At 35.0% G+C, this 21497-nt stretch overlaps 3 protein-coding genes across 12 annotated transcripts; 1 reads left to right on the top strand and 2 right to left on the bottom strand.

Moving 5' to 3' along the window:
* Nucleotides 1-2323: 2323 nt before the first annotated feature.
* LOC122310677 (probable aquaporin PIP2-8) lies at nucleotides 2324-3912 on the top strand. The gene is made up of 4 exons (XM_043124782.1): nucleotides 2324-2715; nucleotides 2853-3148; nucleotides 3277-3417; nucleotides 3560-3912. The coding sequence occupies exons 1-4, from the start codon at nucleotides 2430-2432 to the stop codon at nucleotides 3677-3679; spliced, it is 843 nt and encodes a 280-aa protein (XP_042980716.1). The 5' UTR covers nucleotides 2324-2429; the 3' UTR covers nucleotides 3680-3912.
* Nucleotides 3913-5921: 2009 nt separating this feature from the next.
* LOC122311194 (pre-mRNA-splicing factor syf2) lies at nucleotides 5922-12854 on the bottom strand. Of its 2 annotated transcripts, none has more exons than XM_043125633.1 (6): nucleotides 12699-12854; nucleotides 11904-12068; nucleotides 7183-7331; nucleotides 6815-7055; nucleotides 6426-6562; nucleotides 5922-6335 (listed from the first exon to the last, which is right to left on the bottom strand). In XM_043125633.1, the coding sequence occupies exons 2-6, from the start codon at nucleotides 12025-12027 to the stop codon at nucleotides 6108-6110; spliced, it is 879 nt and encodes a 292-aa protein (XP_042981567.1). In that variant the 5' UTR covers nucleotides 12028-12068; nucleotides 12699-12854; the 3' UTR covers nucleotides 5922-6107. The 2 variants fall into 2 exon arrangements, with proteins under 2 accessions (XP_042981567.1, XP_042981565.1); XM_043125631.1 differs by having other exon boundaries at nucleotides 7183-7382; nucleotides 12699-12853.
* A 1911-nt stretch (nucleotides 12855-14765) lies between these two features.
* Nucleotides 14766-20201, bottom strand: LOC122310831. Of its 9 annotated transcripts, none has more exons than XM_043125013.1 (6): nucleotides 19799-20201; nucleotides 18880-18919; nucleotides 18615-18763; nucleotides 18024-18216; nucleotides 15888-16159; nucleotides 14766-15751 (listed from the first exon to the last, which is right to left on the bottom strand). In XM_043125013.1, the coding sequence occupies exons 3-6, from the start codon at nucleotides 18720-18722 to the stop codon at nucleotides 14945-14947; spliced, it is 1380 nt and encodes a 459-aa protein (XP_042980947.1). In that variant the 5' UTR covers nucleotides 18723-18763; nucleotides 18880-18919; nucleotides 19799-20201; the 3' UTR covers nucleotides 14766-14944. The 9 variants fall into 9 exon arrangements, with proteins under 9 accessions (XP_042980947.1, XP_042980945.1, XP_042980952.1 ...); XM_043125011.1 differs by lacking the exon at nucleotides 18880-18919 and adding an exon at nucleotides 19214-19447; XM_043125018.1 differs by having other exon boundaries at nucleotides 18046-18174; nucleotides 19799-20199.
* Between the last annotated feature and the right edge of the window lie 1296 nt (nucleotides 20202-21497).

Raw genomic sequence — 21497 nt, forward strand, 5'->3', positions numbered from 1 at the left:
TTTGTCAGTTTTTTTTTTTAATTTAAATTTTAAATTTTAAATTTCATGACTTTTAACATATCAGTAATTGACAAGTGAAGAAATAAATTTTTTTGTAAATTTTTCTTAAGTACATTTAATATTTTTTAATGCTATGAACAAGTTTCAAATATACAAGTCATATGCAAGTTACTTTGTAAAAAACTATCACACTAAAAAAGAATAAATCTTGTTTATACTTTTCGATGTGAGATCTATTTTTTTTATAAAAAAGTAATGATAGATATAGTTATATATTGTATAAATTATATGCATTCATTTTAAAAAAGAGTGAGATATAATTAATTTTTTAGAATGGATCTCATTTTTATTTATTTTTAAAAAAATAAATATGATGCATTTGTATATTCTATGACTTTAAATATAAATTATCTTTATAAAAAGAGTGTACAAAATTTATCTATATAAAATTTGTATAAAGAGAAATTTCACATAAAAATCTTATATTATATATATTTAATTAATTAATATGTGATTTATTTTTTTATCATTTTATTAAAATTTTAAATATATATATTTAAATAAAATAATAAAAATAATAAATTATATATTAATTAAGTGAATTTGTGTGATGAATGAGTTTATTACCGTATTTCTTGATATATATAAATCATTACTCTATTTATAGGGTTTAGTGTGAAATGTATAGACTTTTAAATAAAATAATTTTGATGATTGTGATTTGTGCATAAAACATGAAGGCCCAGGATGTCGGGTCGCGGGACGCACGTGGAACTAAACACCAAATGGATGGAAGGGAAGAACGAGGGAACATCATTCTCCATGTTCATTATCTACATCTTACCATTTCAAGCAGGCTCGAAAAATAACGCAGTTGGTGGCTAGGAACATACCAGAAACAACCCAGAGACCTCCAAGGACGATGACGATGATTCTACCTGATAAGATCGAAAAATAAATTTCGGTATTTTTATTATATATCCTGTCACTATTTTGTTTTGTTTTATTTAAAGTATTACGTCGGTAGTCCAGGGTTGTCAGTGAACACCCTATGGAGTTTGGTCCACGGGACTGTCGTTGCTGCCTTTCTTTAAAAAATAAAAAATAAAAAATAAAAATAAAATTACAAATAATTTCCTATACAAAATACAGTAACGGTGAGTGAGATAAGTAAAGGGAACTATTATATATATATAAATATTATATAAAAGTAAATTAATATCTTTTTAGTTATATAGATGAAATAAGATATTTTAAATAATAATAAATAAAATATCATTATAATATAATTTTTAAATATTAATTTTATATTAAAATTTAAAAAATTAAATTATTAATTATATTTTATATAAAAATTTAAAATAATTATAATAATAAATTGAGATAAAATAAAATAAAAATTTTTAATTTTGATTAACAGGACTCATCAGACGTCATTATGCAACATATTCCATGGCTTCCAACATGTGGATAAAATAAACATAAATAATATAAGATTGCAGTCTTTTTCACCAGAATTCTGGTCAGCTGTATTGACAAATATCAGTAATTAGACAACGGTAACTGCTTACTGACTGCCTTCTAAAAAAAATTAACCCCAAGTCTTTTTGTTTTTGTTTTTTTTTTTTATTATTGTTTTTGTTTTAAAAGTTGCCATTGCGAGTTCCCAAAAAATAAAAAAGGCTGGCTATAAAGGAAGTCGGGCAGACAGACACATACGCACAGGAAAAAAGACAAGAAATAACCGTTGTAGGCTTGGCTTGGCTTGGCTTTAGCTGCATGACAGGCTGACGCCTGAGCCGGTGAACCCCACCCCCACCAAAATCCAACCCAAAATGATTTTCCTTTCATGATTAGCTCCTCACATGGTCTCGCTGTACACCCTGGTCCCACCCCACCTCTCTCTCTCTCTCTAAACCCTAGCCCTAGTAGGCTCTTCTGGAGTCTGGACCCTCTCTCTCCAACTCCAAGAGTCATTTCCCAACAAGTTGCATATTTTATTCAAAAAATGCCCTTTCCTTAGCCATGAGATGCACCATTTCCGATTAAAAAAAAAAAAAAAAAAAAAAGAAAGACATAATGCTAATGTGCGGCCTCAGTGTATCGCTCGGTTAATTTTTTTTAATCTATTTAGTAATTATAGAAGGAATTTTAAGTATATAAGTATTTTTTTTTATTTTTTAAAAATATTTAAATATATTAAAAAAATGAGAATTTTTTTAAAAAAAAAAAAAAAAGCTAAGAGCTGGCGCACAGTAGCCCGACTCAAAAGGCTGCACCATTTCCCTACCCTCCTCTTGGTCTTTAAAATGACTGTTTCTCCCTCGCCCTCTTCACTCGCTAAGAAAGTTTAGAGAGAGAGAGACACAGTTGGGAAAACAGAGAGAGCGAGCAGACGGAAAATACTAATTGTAACACTGGTGTGAAAGATGTCGAAGGAAGTGAGCGAAGAGGGGCATAGCCACCACCATGGCAAAGACTACGTCGACCCTCCACCCGCACCTCTCATTGACATGGCAGAACTCAAGCTCTGGTCTTTCTACCGATCACTCATCGCCGAGTTCATCGCAACCCTCCTCTTCCTCTACATCACCGTAGCCACCGTCATCGGCTATAAGAAGTCCGATCCCTGTAACAGCGTCGGCCTTCTCGGTGTGGCTTGGGCTTTTGGAGGCATGATCTTCGTCCTTGTCTACTGCACCGCCGGTATCTCTGGTAAAACCACCATCGCTAACCTTGAATTGATTATCACCCAAATAGTTTCATGATTCGTCGCCACCCTTCGGGTTTTCTTCATTTTCGAAATATTTTTTTTTGATGTTCGGTGGGTTTTCTTGGCATATTACATGCAGGTGGTCATATCAACCCGGCTGTGACGTTCGGGTTGTTCTTGGCCAGGAAGGTGTCGCTGATACGGGCTGTGGCGTACATGGTGGCACAGTGCTTGGGAGCCATTTGTGGTGTTGGTTTGGTTAAGGCTTTCATGAAGCACGACTACAACACGCAAGGTGGCGGAGCCAACTCAGTGGCTCCTGGGTACAGCGAGGGCACAGCTTTGGGTGCTGAGATCATTGGTACCTTTGTGCTGGTCTACACTGTTTTCTCTGCCACTGACCCGAAGAGGAGCGCACGTGACTCACACGTCCCTGTATGTAGCCCCTTCGTCTTTACCTAATTTTTAGAACTCAGAACATTGTATGGTGGTGAAGTTTAAAATCTTGTTTGTTTTTTGGCATATGGGTATGAGTTTTTTTTATATGGTTTTTGTATGTGCAGGTGTTGGCTCCACTGCCTATTGGGTTTGCCGTGTTCATGGTGCACTTGGCCACCATCCCCATCACCGGTACTGGTATTAACCCAGCTAGGAGCTTTGGTGCTGCTGTTATCTACGACCATGAGAAAATCTGGGATGAACATGTATGAACTTTTCCATGAATTGGCTCTACTTCATATATATATATATATATATATATTCCAGTTTTTTTTTTTTTTTTTTTAAATTTTAATTTGTTATTTGGAGTACTAACTGGTAAGGCTATGTGATGGTTTGCGCATGCAGTGGATATTCTGGGTTGGTCCATTTGTGGGAGCACTGGCCGCAGCAGCATACCACCAGTACATCCTGAGAGCAGCTGCTATCAAAGCTTTGGGATCCTTCCGCAGCAACCCCTCCAACTAAAAAGAGATGAAAAGCAGAATCCCCACCTTGAAACGAAACGTTTACTTTTTTTTATTTTTTGTCTCATTTCTCTCTCGCCGCCTACCTGTTTTGTTTGCGTGCATTCGAGGATGTTAGTGAGGGTGACCTTTCTCTTGCTCTTGTTTTATTTATAACTTGAATATTTTGTTGTTAGCATTGTTAATGGGTGTGTATTATATTTATTCATGGGTACTGCTGCTGCTTTTATAGTCCGCGTACAACTCTTTCTCATCTAGATTATATTCATGTATCTTATTGCTTGTGATTATCTTAAATCGATCTATATACACTTCGTAAGGAAAAAGTTTCTCCAATAAAAGGTTTCGAAGCAAGGAAAATGATAATACAATTTTTAAATGTCTATATTTTATTTATTTATTATTATTTTTTAATAATTAAGAAAGAGAGATTACTAGTAAATTTTTATTTTTATTTTATTTTATTTTTTTAATGATTTAAGAATCTTTAAAAATATTTTATAAAATAAAAATAAAAAACTCATTTGTAATGTGCATATTTAAATTGCGCACCTCCTGAAAACAAATAGCCCAAATCTTTGTTACTATTTTAGTGAATGGGGAGGAAGGGTGATGGTAAATGCTGAATTGATAAACCAAGCCTAGCTTGCATAGCATACATGAAGAATTGACAGGGTTCATGGACCCAAGTCCATTATCCAAACGGATTCATAAACTTCGATGGCCCCAGATTCCCCTAGTCATGATGTGCCACGTGTACTTCCAAGGGCACCTGGAAAGGGCCAGAGATGCTTTCATGGGTTCGGTGCCTGCTTTTTCAACCTCCTCTCTGCATCTGGAGAAGGGACGTTCCCCTTGACAATCTGGCATGACAAGGATTGTCTGCTTTTGGACACCGGTTCACCCAATGGGTGTTAGCGAACGAAAAGTTAAGAAAATGAAAAGGAGGATGGGATTCGAGGACTTTGCCAGGCCTGCCATTTCTACGTGTCATGGCTCCCACATGACCATCATGTCATGGCATCACATGGCCACAAGGGGGTGCGGACGACGAAAGTAGGTCCCAATTTCAGCATCCGTCCAAAGACTGCAACAAAAGCTATAAAATAAAAAGAAGAGTTAAGAAGAAAATTACTTTTTGATTGTATTTTATAATTTAGCACATAGATGGTGGAATAATGGATTTCATCTTTTTACATGGGTCATTTGTTTGAACCAGAGAGTGGGGGGCAGTGGTCCTCAAAGGGTCAAAAAACAGGCTGACAGTGGTCCCGTGCCTTTTATCAAATGTTTACCGGGGTCGTTCTTCTTTGGGCACTTCAATATCTTACCATTAAGCTTAAGCTTTTCTCTGAGCACCTTGGGTGGTACTAGTTTGTCTCTCTACCAGACTGAAGGCTACCATTCACAACCAGAACAACTTGCTTTTGGGGTTACTGCAAATTTGCTTCGTCACCCCTTGGCTAGCTTCACTGTTAAGTCTTTCAAATTACGTACTGGGCTCCTTCAAGAGGAGACTTGTTTTCATCCCGAGTTATTTTATAAACAAGGTTCAAATTCATTTAACTATGATGTAATTTATAATTTTTATCATTTTATTTAAATACAAAAGAATAGAAATGATAAATTATATATTAATTAAGTAAACATGTATAATGCAAAACTTTCATTTAAAATTTCTCATTGGAAATGGGTTAAGTAAATACATTTTAATTTTCCAGTTGATGCTTCTGAAAATTGAATGGAAAGCAAACCAGTACGTACCACGTTTGTAAACTCGCTCTCCTCTTTATTTTGTTTACAACCATTCTCTCGAGTGCTAAGTGCTCCAACTGCTTGAGGGGCACACTTTAGGAATCCATCCATTTGGGGGGGGTGGTACGATCGGCCAATTAATATATATATTTTTCTTATAATTGACCAAATCTGTTGATTTTCAGAGGAGATTGCAAGTGGATTAAACAATAAATGTGGAAAAAAAAATAATTTTTAAATGAGAATTTTAAGTTTTAAGATTATATATTAAAATATTATATTTTACTATTATTATTATTTTGAGATTTGAAAAAGTTAAATTATTTATTATATTTTGTATGAAGATTTGGGAAAGTTGTAATGATGAGATGAAAATTTTGTATTTGAAATAAAAAATTCCAATGGCTAAACAGTACCTGACATGAAAAATTCTAACGGACCCTGAAATTTACTGGACCTCTCTGCTTGTATCCTCATCAAGAAGTAACTTGGATAAACCTAGAACTTCATTGGAAAATTAAGCACGATACATTTCACACCAATCGATATCATTCTCTGGCAACAGATTAGCCATACGCCTTCCATTATAAAACATAGGAGAATCAGATTTCAAACATATCAAACCCCATTTGACAGAGTTAACTAAACAAGAAAATTTACTCCAGGCAATTGCTTTAATCGGGCAGTGCAGTTCCGCGCTCAAGATTGTTCTTAATCTCCAGCGTGTATTTACCGAAGGCTCGTTCAATCTTCTTGTTGAAATGCTCGTTACGGTCATTGATCGAGTCGATATCCTTCTCTTCGTGGAACCTCCTCCTCCTGCTAAATGATTTGCGCTTCTCTTCTCGATCCTTGAGTTCCTTCACCATCTTATCAATCTTTTCTTCTGAGGTCTTCGGTGCCTGCAATATGAAAGAAAACCCCGAGCTTAAGATCCCTAATATAAGCCAGATCCACCACAGCAACATTGGCTTTCTTTGATTGAATTATACCTTCCCATATTGGAGACTTGAAGCTTCACGAAAGAACTCAGGATCAGCTTCTTTCATTCTGTTATATTCTTCCAAGTCGACCTCAACGTTCTTTGTTCGCTTTTTGTACGCATCGTACAAAGTTTTCTGATTGAAAACTGTTATAATGGATAGGTGTTAGCTTCACTCTTAAGGTAACATCTGTGCCCATCATTTACGAAGCTTCAAGTTCATCTTTAGTAAAAACCAATTTATGTACTTTAGAAAAGAAAAAAAGAGGAAGATTTATGATGAGTAAAAAAACGGAGGAAGATTGAGACATGATTTTGTAATCATTAGACCAAACACAAGAAAGGTATCTAAACATCTATAGATATAGGAATAAATGAATAAAATATTTCTATACATACCATCCCAACCATATGGAGCAGGATCCTTCTCCCATTTCTTGTATTTTGATTCTGCCGACTCTTGTGTGTCTAGCATATAAGCCTTTGACAGATCCAAACCATTTGCATCAAGAAGTTTTCCAATTTTTTTCTTCCTCTCGTCAAGCCATTTTTGCTTAGAAATGCCTCTTGACTCGGTCGGAGCTTCCATTCTTTTCTTTTCAGCTGCAATTTCTTTTTGATTGTCACTTTTTGCCTTCATCTGCAATCGCAAAGCCACAAGCCATTTTAGTTACAAAGGTCTATAATTTACAGAAGTAAACAATGTAGCACTTTTTTTGTATAGGTAACAATATAGAACTATGTACTGTAGCTAAAGACAAACTCACCATCTTATTTCTCAACTCCCACAATTTCTTCTTCCTTCCTGTGAGTTTTGTGACGTCTCCTTCTAGGTTCTCTTCAACAGGATACTCTTTACCACCATCAGCATGATCTTCAAAATCCTGCCTGTCGTCATGTAGATCTTCGTCCAGCTCTGGAGCACCAGACCCGGACTGATCACTCCTATAACTAGCTTTCACTACTTCTGATATAAGTAAATAGTATTGTTGAGCATGGAAAATAGAAAAGCATGATGGTATAACAGTAGAGTATGGGAAAAACATGATATAAGTACTTAACATGGTGTGCATCTTTGAAAGTAACCAATATTTTAGGCTAAGCAGGGCAAAGCCTGGAATTTTAAAAAAATAGAGAAATACTAATAAAATATAACTTGTTATAAACCAACTTGTATTGTATGACCACATTTAGCCGTCGTAATTGACAAGGTCGTAGTCATCAATTAAGACTTTTGTACCCTTATATATATGGGGATATTTCTAAGTTAATTGGTATGAATAAGAAATGGCTCTCTCTCATTCTCTCTCAATCTCTTGAAGTTTTCTCTCATTTCAATGAATTCACAACACATTATCAGCACGATGCGAAAGGAAAGAATTTTCCACCTCCTAGTTCCCATTTCTCTATTTCTGTGGGTTTCTCTAATCCTCATCAAAATTGAGTTCTGAGTTTCTAGCGAGAGATTTGAGAAGCAGAATCCCACTATAATCCTCACACAATACCCAAGGGGATTCTTCCTCGGGCAGGCAGTATCGCCATCATTTAGATCAACAGAATCCCGTCCACCAACACAATCAGTCCCAGCCGATGATTAGTCGTTCGAGATTCTCTTTCGAATCTCCAAACGGAAATATATCATCGGAGATAAAGACGCAAAAAGATCCAAGATCGTTCACTATTCCCAACCGATGTATAATCGTTCAAGATTCTCTTCCACTCATATTGTGGCTACCCGGGCTTCGGCTTGACTTGCTTGGACGCCGGCGACGAGCCCGCCGTACTTTCTTTTCCCAGCAACACGTACCACATGAAAGACATCAACTACGCCGCAAATACCCTAACCCTTGTGGACATCGACGCCACAAACCAGCTTTGTCCGAGGGCGCGTCACAACGTTACTCTGCAGAATATGATCTAAATCTGCCACAAACCCGTGTACGGACTCAACGAGAAGGCCGTCTCGCTCTCCCCGAAAGACCCGGAGCCTCACGTCCTCAAAGCCATGGCTCTGGACCTCCTCGGCCACATCAACACCAGATCTGAGGTGTTTGGTTACATGGGTAAAGTTTTAGAGGGATCTGACTTTAATGGGTTCAATAATGGGTGGAACGGTCTCAAGCGATGGCCCCACCAACGATGGCTTAGCATGATGTGATAGAGTAGCAGCTGTACCATGCGGATCAATTCCTCTGTGCTGCCCAGATCACGCTCAACGTTTTCCACATTGTCACCTCTTTTGCGTGTGGGTCCCCCGGTGCGTGAGGATCTCCACTTCACTACTCCGAGTGCAACACGTTATCAGCACCTTAAGCATAGCTGTGATCAGATTCAAAGCATGCAGTCGACCTGGTTGTACTGCTAGCTAATTCTTCTTCTGATCAGCAGCTTTTCTACTCATGTACGTACGTTCCAACTACTTTAGTTGTTAAAATTTGACTTTCTTAAAGAATATTTAACAAAGTATTGCAAGTTGCTAGCAAGAAGACAGAAAATCATTATTATATCTGCTACAACTATTTCTCCATCAAAGATGACGCTGGACATCAAGTAAGTTTATTGAAATTTACTCACTATTGATTTTTAAGTTAATGGTCTTCTATTTCACATAAATTTTTCAATATATTATTTACAATCTTCAAGGTGAATATTAAAGATTATATTCCTTATTATTACATGATAAAATTCTATGTTTAGGCCCTTTAGAAGAGCTCGGTTCCCCTACATCAACCAGACCTGTTTCCAGTGGTATCACTAGAGATGGAATTTCAAATAAGGCCCTCGGCCCTTCCAAGCGATCCACGTGACCAGTTCCCTCTTCAACCTCCATAGGTTTCTTCCGAACAATATCGACAATCCTCTCTGCAATATGCTTGACGGCTGCAGCAGCTATTGGTTGCACGAAACCTTCCTGTTGCACTACTCCCTTCTCAGACTGATCCGAGTTCTGTGAATCTGCCATTACCACCCCTACGTCCGCAAGCTTAACAGCCTGTTTTACCCACTGCTTTCCTCCCTTCGTCTGCTTCTTCTGGTCGGTAGCCTTATGGCATGTGCGAATATTATGACCCTGACACTTACAAGAAGAGCAATAAGCAGGCAAGGTCTCAAACACAATCTCTTGCCACCTGGTTTGCCTATCCAGAAGTGAGTGATTGGCTCCTTTGAGGAATCAACTTCAAGACATACCAAAGCCCCATCTATTTGCGTCGCACAGGTTGTAGAATTACCGCAACGTATGAAACGTCCTATGGATCTTATTCACATAGTTGGATATAAGAAAATTTGGATGGATCTTATTGCTTGTTTTTGTGGGTATGGCCTCTTTAGGAGCACCAAATTATTTGTGCTTTTATCTTTCGAGATGCTTTATCTTTTGTATCAATAGGTCTCACATGCTTTTAAACATGTCTTATGCTCATTTGACTGCTAAATTTCTTAATTGTCCTACGGGGACTTCAATCTTCGCTGAGATTTTAGCAGTTAAAATATGAGACCCTTTTATCTTATTACATCCATAAATTAATTATCATTTGAACTTCCAGTTCATCTATGATAATCAAGATAACGTCGAATTATTTCATTTTATTTGCTTCTAGCAAATTTTTCTTTCCACTTCTGGTGGGAAGACTTTATAGTAAAAGAATCTTCTGATTCTTTTACGGACGTCCATATGAAAATTATTCGACTTATCGTAATTGATTTTGGATGATTAAGATAATCATGAAAAGATACAAATATTTTGAATCATATCACTTTTGATGCATCATAATATTTGATTCAATAGTTATATAATATCATCTCAAAGACAAAAGCTGGTAGTTTTTCCAATACGAGCTTCTGGCCCAAAATCATAAAGTACTATAAAGATATTCATTACTACGTCTAATTTCTTAATTTTTTTGAATAAAATACATCATTCTTTTCACTTCAGGGAACAAAATGATATAGATTCAATATTTATAACTTCAGGGAATGATGTGGAACTATTAGGACGTGACTAATGATTTCTTATCAAAAACTCATTATTTTTCTTAGCCACTAAAAGACCAGATAAAAATTTAGAATATATTGTGAATTTTTATACTCGATATTGCTACTTCAGGAGCACATTCGAGGCATTCATTTAAACATATATTCTTTAGTGGCTTTTCTCTACACAATTTCAATTATGCAACTTCAGGTGCATTAATCATAATGAGTTTTTGATACACGTATCACTCATTTAAATTATGAGATATTCAACAAAATTATTGATTTAGAATGATCCTTCAGGGATGCTCAATTTCTATTTCAATATGAAACTTAATATCAATAATTCATAACAAGTATAAAAAGTAAATAGAATTTGTATATAAACTATGTGAATAAAAATTTACCACTGATATAACTGAAATGTAAATTTTTGAAAATTTAATTCACTATAAATATAACTGATATGTAAACTACGTGAATAAACATAAAATTTTATCATGTAATAATAAGAAATATAATCTTTAATATTCACCTTGAAGATTGCAAATAATATATTGAAAAAGTTACGTGAAATAGAAGACCATTAACTTAAAAATTAATATTGTATAAATTTCAATAAACTTACTTGATGTCCAGCATCATCTTTGATGGAGAAATAGTTATAGCAGATATAATAATGATTTTCTGTCTTCTTGCTAGCAACTTGCAATACTTTGTTAAATATTCTTTAAGAAAGTCAAATTTTAACAACTAAAATAGTTGGAACGTACGTACATGAGTAGAAAAGCTGCTGATCAGAAGAAGAATTAACTAGCAATACAACTAGGTCGGCTGCATTCTTTAAATATGGTCATCTAAATGGAAAGTGTTATAAACCAACTTGTATTGTATGACCACATTTAACCGTCGTAATTGACCAAGTCGTAGTCGTCAATTAAGACTTTTGTACTCCTATATATATGAGGATATTTCTAAATTAATTGGTATGAATAAGAAATAGCTCTCTCTCATTCTCTCTCAATCTCTTGAAGTTTTCTCTCATTTCAATGAGTTCACAACACAACTAATGCAACTCCCTAATTCACCTTGAATAATTATAGTTATTTAAGTACTTCTAATGTCCCAAAGAATGGCCCACATAATGAGACAAACAAAGATGAAAGCACCTTCCATAAACTATTGTACTACAGGAATTGGAGCAGCCTTGAAAGATCCTAGAGATGAAAGTGTAGCTAATTTTTCAAACTTTAGTAGGATGCAAGATCATAGAAAGCGATGATCTCCATAAGGAAAACCTTAAAAATTAAACTATAACAAAGGTTGTGCTAAAAAACCCAAGAAAGTCTTGCCCAGCATATTAGTGACAACCAGAAGGGAAAGTCCCGAAACAGAGAGACACATAATGATAACTTTCTAAATAAGTAACAAATATTATAATGTACAAGCTTATAACGATGAAAGTAACTTCAAAATAATGCAAAAGGAAACCAAACATAAAGAGGAGATAGGTAACCTGATTCCTTTTGCTCCATCCAAGCCTTCGTATCAGCAATGATTTGGAAGCAATATTCACTGCATTCATGGTAAGGATTCGAGGCATTTCTGCAATCTGGGTGTACTCCTCTTTCGTCAGTCATTTTTATGCTAAGCTCACCTACTACTATATCACTTCAGTTACCTGAAAGACACGATCGGATAATGAAAACGCTGTATTTGGGCAACCAAAACCTAATAAATTCCCTACACGATAAGCAAAATAAAAGCCCCAAGCCCCATTTTCAGATTTCATGTTGAAAATCGACCACGCAGCGCAAAGGCTTCAGTACTCGGTTTTGACTATTCTAGCCATTATGAAAAAAGCAGTTTCAACTACAACACAATATATATAATATATATCACTTGGTAGGGGTAATACCATAACAATATACGCAATGATTTTAACTACAAGAAGGCTCTCTCAAAATGACACCCTTATAAACAAATCGCACACAGATTCGAATGATTTCATAACCCTATGTTGCCCGAGAAAACCACGGGAAAGAAATCAGAAAATTAGAGGTTGTACAAATTCCGCCATCTAATTCCCGGTCAAGCAAAAACTAATCAGCTAAGTACAATCAAATAGGCAAGTGAGACATTTAGCCTGGTTATCTCATTTGATTCTGCAACACAGAAGAAACAGAAAGAAAGAAACTTCGATTCTTTCCGTGGTTTCTCAGTAACCAAACAAGCATAAAAAACCCTAGAAAAACAACTTAAATCTCAGCAAACCAATCATTTCGATTGCACAAAGACAGAAGATACGAACCTGCGAACGAAATAGCTTCCACTGCCTCGAAGTTTTGTTTGGCAAAGGATGAAATAAGATTCGGGTTTGAGAAGCGAGACCCTGAGGAACTTAGACACGATGAATTTCGCGAATAGTTTATCTTCTTAACCATGGGTCGTTAGAATATATTTTTCAGATATTTCATTCTTAAATATCATTATAACATACAATGTTTTTTAATTTTTAATTTTTTTATCTAATTATTATAATTTTATCTAACTCTTAAATAAAAAATAATATAATTTTTTCAAATTTTAAAATAAAATTAATATTCAAATAATTTTTTAACTATATAATATTTTTATTGATTTTTTTTTTCTGTTTTAAAATTTAATAACATATTTTAATTCAAACTATTTAACTATTATTGATAAATATATTGAGTTATAAATATATTGAGTTATTCTAAGAATCTAAAGGCCCTTAATATTTTTTAAAAGAATAATATTACTATACCTCCTAATTTATACCACTTACTTTATTTATTGGATATGACATTATAACTCAATGTCATGGAATTTATTAAAATAAATTTAAAAGATATATATTTAAGGCAAATTAGGGTCAGAAATTTTTTTTATTAAAAAAGGACTATAATCCTAAAATTTTATATATTAAATTAGAGAGTATAGTAATATTATCATTTTTAAAAATAATAATTAAAATGATAATAAATATTATTTTTATTTGATAATAATTTGTCAAGACGGTTCCAAAATAAATTACAATTATATTCGCAATGCATGTTTATAACCTTAAGGAGGAAAAAAAAAAAAAAACAGTAATTAAATGAACTCGCTAGTTTATAAAAAGTGATATCACTTTTGCAAATGATAAAACAACTATAACCTTTGTCACTTCTTTTTTTTTTAATGTTTTTTTTAAGTAACTTCGTCACTTGAGTTAACACGTATTGATGCTATTTCCACTGGCAAAGACAGTGGGAACGAGGTGGAAGTATTTTATGTTATATCTATATAATATATATATATATATATATATATATTTCACAAAGTTAAATGACACATCGAATTTACTTTACAATAAATTATAAAATAATTTACAATATAATGCACCATGTCAAATTACATTTATAGTCAAATCCGATTCTGTCCTCATATCTTATTCAAAAAATCCAATAATCTTGTAAGTATGGTTTTGCCAAAATAATAAGGATAGAATTTGGGTCTTCCTGAATTTTGAACTTTAAATATAAAAGAGATAGATATATAATTTTGACCCTTTTGACTCTTTTGAGTTAATAACAAGGCAAAATTTATGACTCACTAGTCCATAAGTTTGACAGGAGGCAGTAGGTACTGGAATCGAGTCTTGCAACAAGAAGCACTTAGGACTACTTATGACCTATTAGCTCATGAATCATTAGTGCTATCGTGGAAAAAAAGAGTCAAAATCTGTCTCGTTTATCCCAAATTTTGTGAGCATATTGGAGTAGGCATATCATGGGCAAGATGAATTTGTGCTACAGTGCTTTATACATATATATATGCGCACATACACGTTTGCTGTTGCTTAGCTAACATATTTTTAATTGTTTTCTCTCTCTATCAAACAGTAAAATATTCTATTCTTCTCTCTCTCCGCGGCATATATAGTACATATACTCAGATCCTGTCTTCCTCCCCTTCTATTTTTCCATGACAGTTTCACCTCCATTTATGCAAAGTCCCTTCTATATTTTTCATCCATGTCATCTCCATTGTTTTCTCTTATTTTTTTCTTCTCTGTTTCACCCACAGGACCACGCCATATAGATGGAGAGCACTTCTTCTCCGTTAGTAAATAATACGAGACTCAATTCAATTCATGTGTCTATTTCTTTCATACTCTAGATAATCAACTTGGTATCACACCATGTTGTCTGAATCTTTATGATTAGAAGATTTGAGAATGGTAAAAAAAAAAAAAAAAAAAAAAACAAAGGTTGTTGTTATAAACGGTTCTAGCTCAAGAATTGTAGAACATAATTTACCAAAACAGAAAAACAATTACTGAACAGTGCAATGACATAAGACAGTTGGGAAATGAAGCCAGGGGAAAAAGAGAAATAAATAAGGATGTCAGTGTACAAGGGAAATGACATCAGTCAACTAATTATTTCGTATCGTTTATGCATGCAAAATATGCCGGAAATTCTGTTTAGTGTTCTATTGCTTCATCTTACAACATGAGAAAATGAAACCTTTTGGTTCTTTAAAGTTGCATCACAATAATTCATCTAACAAGGATTGGCCGGGAGAATTCTCGATCTTGGACCTGATAGACAAGCTAGTCTCATTCAACTGGGAAGATTTGAGCTCAAACTCACTCAGTCGAGCTCTGGTTTCAGCTACTTGTTTCCTGGCAATGTCAACCTCTTTTTCTTTGAGAGACAGGTCTTCCATTTGAGATTCTAGTTCTTTCCTTGTTGATTCCAAATCACGATCACAGTTGGCCTTTGCTGCCTCGATGGATCGATGCTGACCAATGAGCTCAATGTCTTCTGTGATCTCATTGATTCTGCCTTGCAGCCAACTGACATCAATTTGAGAAGATTCTGCATCCTTGAGAATAGCCAAGAGTTCTTTGAGTTTGGCTTTGGTCAGATGAATAATCGAACTGGATTGTAATTCCTTAACCACAGTGCACACACACTCCAAATAATACGAGCGCAAGGAAGTTGATTCTAATTGACAGTTTGCAGCTATGTCTCCATACTTGTCAAAGATTGACTGCAGAATAGAGGCCAAACTTTCTTTTACATGGTATCTTCCAACAGACACACAGGAATCAGAAATTACAGATTGGATCTCTTCCTCATCACTGCCTTCTGAACCATTGGGAATACCAAAGAAACTAAAGGTCATGGACCCAGCAGCTGAACCAGCACCATGTTCTAACTTGTCATCAACAATTGGATTAGAAAAACTGGGAAGAGAAGCTTTCGGCTTTTCATCCACTTCCCGATTGTTTGGTGTTTTGCCAAAAATGCTGGTACTATTTTCCTTTGGAGTGTCTATGGGAAGGAAAGGCTGTCAATGATAGAGAGGAGTCAAATGGATATGAAAAACAGAGGATTGATAACGTGTGCGCTAATTGTCAAAAAGGGAAAAAAGAAAGAAAACATGTGTATATGTGCTTGGCTAGAGTGTGAAAGAGAGTATGCACCGATGTTATAATTCCAGAAGGAGGCACTGAGTGAGAGGATTGGACTGGACCCTTCTTGTAAGAAGGCTCTTGGGCATGAGTTTCCTTTGCGTGTGCCGGGGAATGAGGAAAATCCTCACCGTTTGTGGCTTCCACCTTTTTCTTTGAAGAAAAATCAGAAGGGTAAACTGTGTTCCGAAAAAATGCATTGTCATTCACTTGTGGGGAATTTGGTTGGGAACCTTCCTTCTTTCTCCTGCCAAAACTTCTGGAAACATCAAGAATCATGGAACCTGCAATTAAAAAAAAAAAAAACTGTATTTAGGAACCAATATAACATAACATGTGGATGTGGGCGCATTATGTACAACAGTGTTAATTCCTGACCAACTACATATTTGAATTAGCAAGGCAAACTGCCAATCAGAATTCTGAAATATTGTAGAAATTGAAAGAACAAGGAAATACTTCATAAACACCAACATTTGGTGTCACAAGGCCAGCATCATGTTTTGTCATTGGTTCCTCTGGCCTAGCAGTTGTAAATGTAGGGCCTTGAATGGCACAAACTCTTAACATGTTGAACTGAATTCTATAGTTTTTTAATTGAATGCCAAATATGTCAAAGAAGAAAAGAGAGGAAAAATTGGTGCTAACTAATTTAGATCGATAGGATTTTGAAGATTTTTGGAAGCAATTATTGCAATCACCCAAGGAAAGTCCAAACAACATATGGATTATATGCTGCAAAGGTGAGTCAAAGCTATAATTGGAGTTCCTTAGAATCATTATAAAATCTAATCCCACTTAGTAAGGAACCGACAGTCAATTCATCTCTATTATTCTTCACACATCCAGTGTGGGACTTAGTAAGACATTACAATACGCCCACATTCCCCCCGCCCCACCCCACCTCCCCCCCCCCCCCCCCCCCCCCCCCCCCGGGGATAGGGGTTGGTCCCGTATAATCCCTGATGAACATTGCACCAAGTGCTCATTTCCACATGATGTTATTAGGTCAACTTTAATTCCATTTGTAATGACTCAAGGAAGGTGAAGGTCACATTGAAGCTCATAATCTAAAAGAATTAGCTAAGGTTATAATTGAAGTTCCTTAGAATCATTTCTAAAGTCTAATTCCAGCTAGCCTAGTACATAACTAGTATGGGACTCGACCCTCAGCACTTTTATCATATCCATTTACCTCTATCATACTTCCCTCAGCCAAAGTTTTTACTTGGATGTTACAATTATTACTGCTTTTGTGAAATCCAATGAAGATCTAAGCAAGAAGGAAACTTTCGGGAAAAAAAGAAAAGAAAAAGAATTAGCGTTTTGCTAGTAATTTGACGAATCAAAGGGAGCTATTAAAATGGTACAAAAGAGAGTGAGAGAGGACTGAAAATCAGGTGATGGGTGACTGGTGGTGTGTGGCAGCCCAGGCTGAACTCTGTGACAACTGAAGAGATCAACCTGCCTCTTGAGCACAGGCTGAGATACTTGCATCTCTTTTCTAGGTGAGGGATGGTCGGTTTTCAACTTGGCACGTCATTTTCTGTGCTCTTGGGTCTTCCTGCAATATATTTTTTTATTGACCAAGCATCTTTTGTGCTCTAAACAGGACAAAAAAAGCAAAATGTATTCTTGACAGTCATCTTCTATGACACAAACACAGATTACTTTAATGAGGTTCGCTTCCAAGGCAAATACTATAGCCATATATATATTCCCCTTTTTTCCCCTTTCTAATAACTAATGAAAATACGGAGCCATTCCACATGGTTTCTAAACTTTAAGCTCAAGTGTTCCAAAATATACAGGAACTGCCAGTTGGACTTAGTCCATGGTCAGAGTGCTCATAGGCTCATAATGTACACCAGGTCGTTTCCATAGTTCTCTTTGATGAATACCAGGTTGTTACCATAGTTCTCTTTGATGAATAGATTGCCCAACCATTGAGTCAATTTTTTGCCAAGGGACTTTCACCTCCTCAGAGCTTTCCCGTCCTTTAATTGGTTTTCCTATGTGCCCTTATTTTGCGACTGGCTGCTCTTCTACCTTTTCTATCAGCTCGTGCAAACCGTTATTAAAAAACAAAAAAAAAACAAAATATGATGAACTACAGAAATTACTTTACAGAGCTCCCAGAGAAAATACCATACAAGAAGATGCTAACAACCTGTTTCCTTCTTATCCCTCCGCACCTCAGCTCCAGCAACTCTTTTGATGCAAAATTCATCACATTCATGGTAAGGATTGGATGCCTTAGAGCAAGCTGAGTGCGTTTTAATTTCTCCATTGCTATCATCTTAAAAGAAAAAAGAAAGAAAAAAAAATCCAAATTTCCCACCTATGTTCAAATGAGGTCAAGAAAACTTATTATTGAATAAAAATAATGTGTTTACCAATATTAATATGTAACTGATCATTTGCCCCCACCCCAACCACCCCCAAAAAACCAAAAAGAAAAAAAAAAAAAAAAGAGAGAGAAAAGAATGAAATAAAGAAGGAAAATAGGTTATCCAATAAAACTATCCATATCAAACACAGTGGATGAATTTAAACATCAGGATAGGTTTAGCAATTCACAAACCAGATTAAGTGCACTAAATTAAAATTTAATCAATTCCCACGCATAACAAAAATCTAAGGCATGCATGTCATCCAGAAAGCGTGCCAAAGCAGCAGGTGCCAAATTACAGAAGATGCATCTGCAAGACTAACTGCTAATTTGGTATAAACAGTTACCTGATTTCTTTTTCTCCTTGCGTGTTTGCCCTTGAGCAATCCTTTTGATACAAGAATCGGTGCATTCGTGGTAGGGGTTTGATGCGTTAGGGCAATCTTGGAGTACATTTCCTTTCTGTGCCATCTCTTTGTTTAGCCCTCGGGTAGTCCTGCAAACCAAGAATGAGTGAAAAACCTTGTTAATTTCAATAAATCTTCCCAGACATGACACACTAAATTTGAAATTCCCAACTTCTTCTTCCAGTTTTCAATTGAAAATGCTTACCGAAGGCTAAATATCTTATCTGGCCTTTCAGTGTGAGTTCCTTAAAAATTTCCAAACATGATCCAAGTAAAACATATGTGAAGATGCCAACTTCAGTTGGCACAACTTAAGAAACTCTATCTAATCAGAAAAACACAAGCGATAGCTTTTCAGATTGAACATAAATCTCAACAAACTCAGAAAAAGCTAAAACAAAAACCCAACTGAGGCCAAGGTACTTCTAATTTCGTACAAGACTCACAAGCATCGATCAGCAAAATAAATCACAGGTACAACGCATAATTTGAAAGAAAATAATTGTTTTAGTGACCGCAAAATTGAAATCCAGACATACCCAGAATTTCCTTAAACCTCTGTATAGTTGCTGAGAACTTGTAGGAAAAGAATATCAATCAAACTCTGGTCAAACTTTTCATTGCTAGGTACACAAGAAAGACAACCGCTCAAATCAGCTCGATTCAACCAGTCGTCTTGTTGATAGTCTTTTCAACTCCGTAAGGCGGCCCGAAAATTTTATGTTAAGTTCTTTTCCCACCTTTTTTCCCAAACCAAACGAAAGTAGGAGAAACTACACAAATGTAGACCCAATATGGCAATATCAATCACGCAACTTTTTTCCTTCAACAACTAAATACACGCAAGAAAGAAGGTTGGTGAAGCTTAAAAAGCAAAACAGCAAAAATTAGGTACAGAGGACTTTCTTCCTTCACAAACTAAATAAATAAACCAATCAATTTGCTTCAATAGTACACATGCAACCAATAAAATCCAAAAAAAAAATGACTCTGTACCCATAAAAAGATATAGTTAAACAAAAGTTTTTGTTAAAAAAAGAAAGAATTAGCGAGCATCAAACAAACCCAACAAAATCACAGTAAACTTGCGAACAGAATGTTCAATTTAAGAGAGAGAGAGAGACCTTTGAATCAAATTGGTATGTGCAGAAGCGAGTTCTCCGATGCTATGATGATTTTCTCTTTCTTGCAGGTACAGGAGAAGTGAATTCTCGACGTTCTTGTCTTCGCTGTTTTGCTTGACCACGTTAATAAATGTTCTCGAAGGTCGATGAATTTGTGACGGACAATAAAGTTAAAGGGTATGGAAAGTGTATCAACAACTTTCAAAAGGTTTGAACTTTGAATTCCAGACCTTTGATAATTACAGGGTGGGCGTACTAGTCTTTGCAATTCCTGACGTGTAATTACAAGAGAATCACAGATGATTTCACACAAATTTATAAAACTTTTGTTGTCAATCAATCAGACTTTTTGTGCTGTGACTTGTGGCTGTGGCTGTTCCTATTCATTTCCCATTCTACTGGGTCCGGCCAAGAACAACCCGTGGTGCACTTCTTCTGTGCATTTAAAGTGGACCACAGTTGGGGGGAAGAAATAATTAAATACATTTTTTAATTGACTTTTCATTAAGGTTTGATATCCAATATTATGTTTCAGGAGTGGCTATAAAGTCACCGTTGGGAGCTTGTCAGTTGTTTTGTGATTTTTTTAATATATATTTTTAAATACTTATAAATATTTTTTTAAAAAATAAAAAAATTCACAATATTATTAAAAAAATTAATCATTAATTTAAAAAAAAAATCCCAATATTAACTCCCAGTGTAGAGAGTAGTATTTTCCTATGTTTTACTATTTGGACAGAGTTGAATATATAGTTGATTGCATGAAATTAGGATGTCTAGATAAAATAAAAATTAAAAATTAAATAAAATATTATTTAAAAAATTAAATTATTTATTATATTTTATATAAAAATTTAAAAAATTTGTAATCATCAGACGGAACAATTTCTGTATATAAACAAAACCTTAGGAAATAGTAGGCTAAAGAAATTATGGCGTGATTGCATAAATTTGGATGTTTTTGGGTAGAAAAGTGGGTAATTCTTCTGTTGCACGTAACGAAAGTGTGCTGCCTAGCGCTAGCACCATCCATTTGGGTTCCATGTGGTAATGTAGTCTGAATATAATTTTGAAAGAGACGTTTCACAGCCGAGAAAATATTGGGAGCAACTACTATTCACCACTACACATCACACATCTTATAAAAAATATCTATATATTCTATAAAAAACATCTCTATACCCTATAAAAACCTATAAGTGTATGGTGTGCAACATGAATAGTGGCTGCTCTCTAGTAAATCCCTTCCCAGCAATTTCAGAATTCTTTACACTTGTAATACAGTAGTAGTTTGGATATATAAATTGCCAAGCGAAACAAGGTGTACTGAGAATATCTTTTCAAAAAAAAAAAAAAAAAAGGTGTACTGAGTATAGAAAACTTTAGCCAAAACCCTGTAGCTTAGGTGACATGAGACGCGGCCTCTTATAAAAGGGTCTTGAATTCTATTATCATCTCCAAATATTTTTATTTTTAAATTTTTTATTAGTCAATAAAGTAATTATGAGTGAAGTGGTGTATTTTTTTTTTTATTTTTAAAAAATTTAAAACAATATTTTAAAAATAAATAAATAAAAAGTGTAATTTACATTAATGATAAGTTTAAAGAGACAAAGTCACAACCAAGGGGTAATTGTGGGCGTCTCTCTAACTTTATGTAGTTTAGTAAAAGTTCATTGAATGTGACATCATGCCA

The sequence above is a fragment of the Carya illinoinensis genome, chromosome 5 (genome assembly GCF_018687715.1).
Source record: "Carya illinoinensis cultivar Pawnee chromosome 5, C.illinoinensisPawnee_v1, whole genome shotgun sequence".
Taxonomy (NCBI): Eukaryota; Viridiplantae; Streptophyta; class Magnoliopsida; order Fagales; family Juglandaceae; genus Carya; species Carya illinoinensis.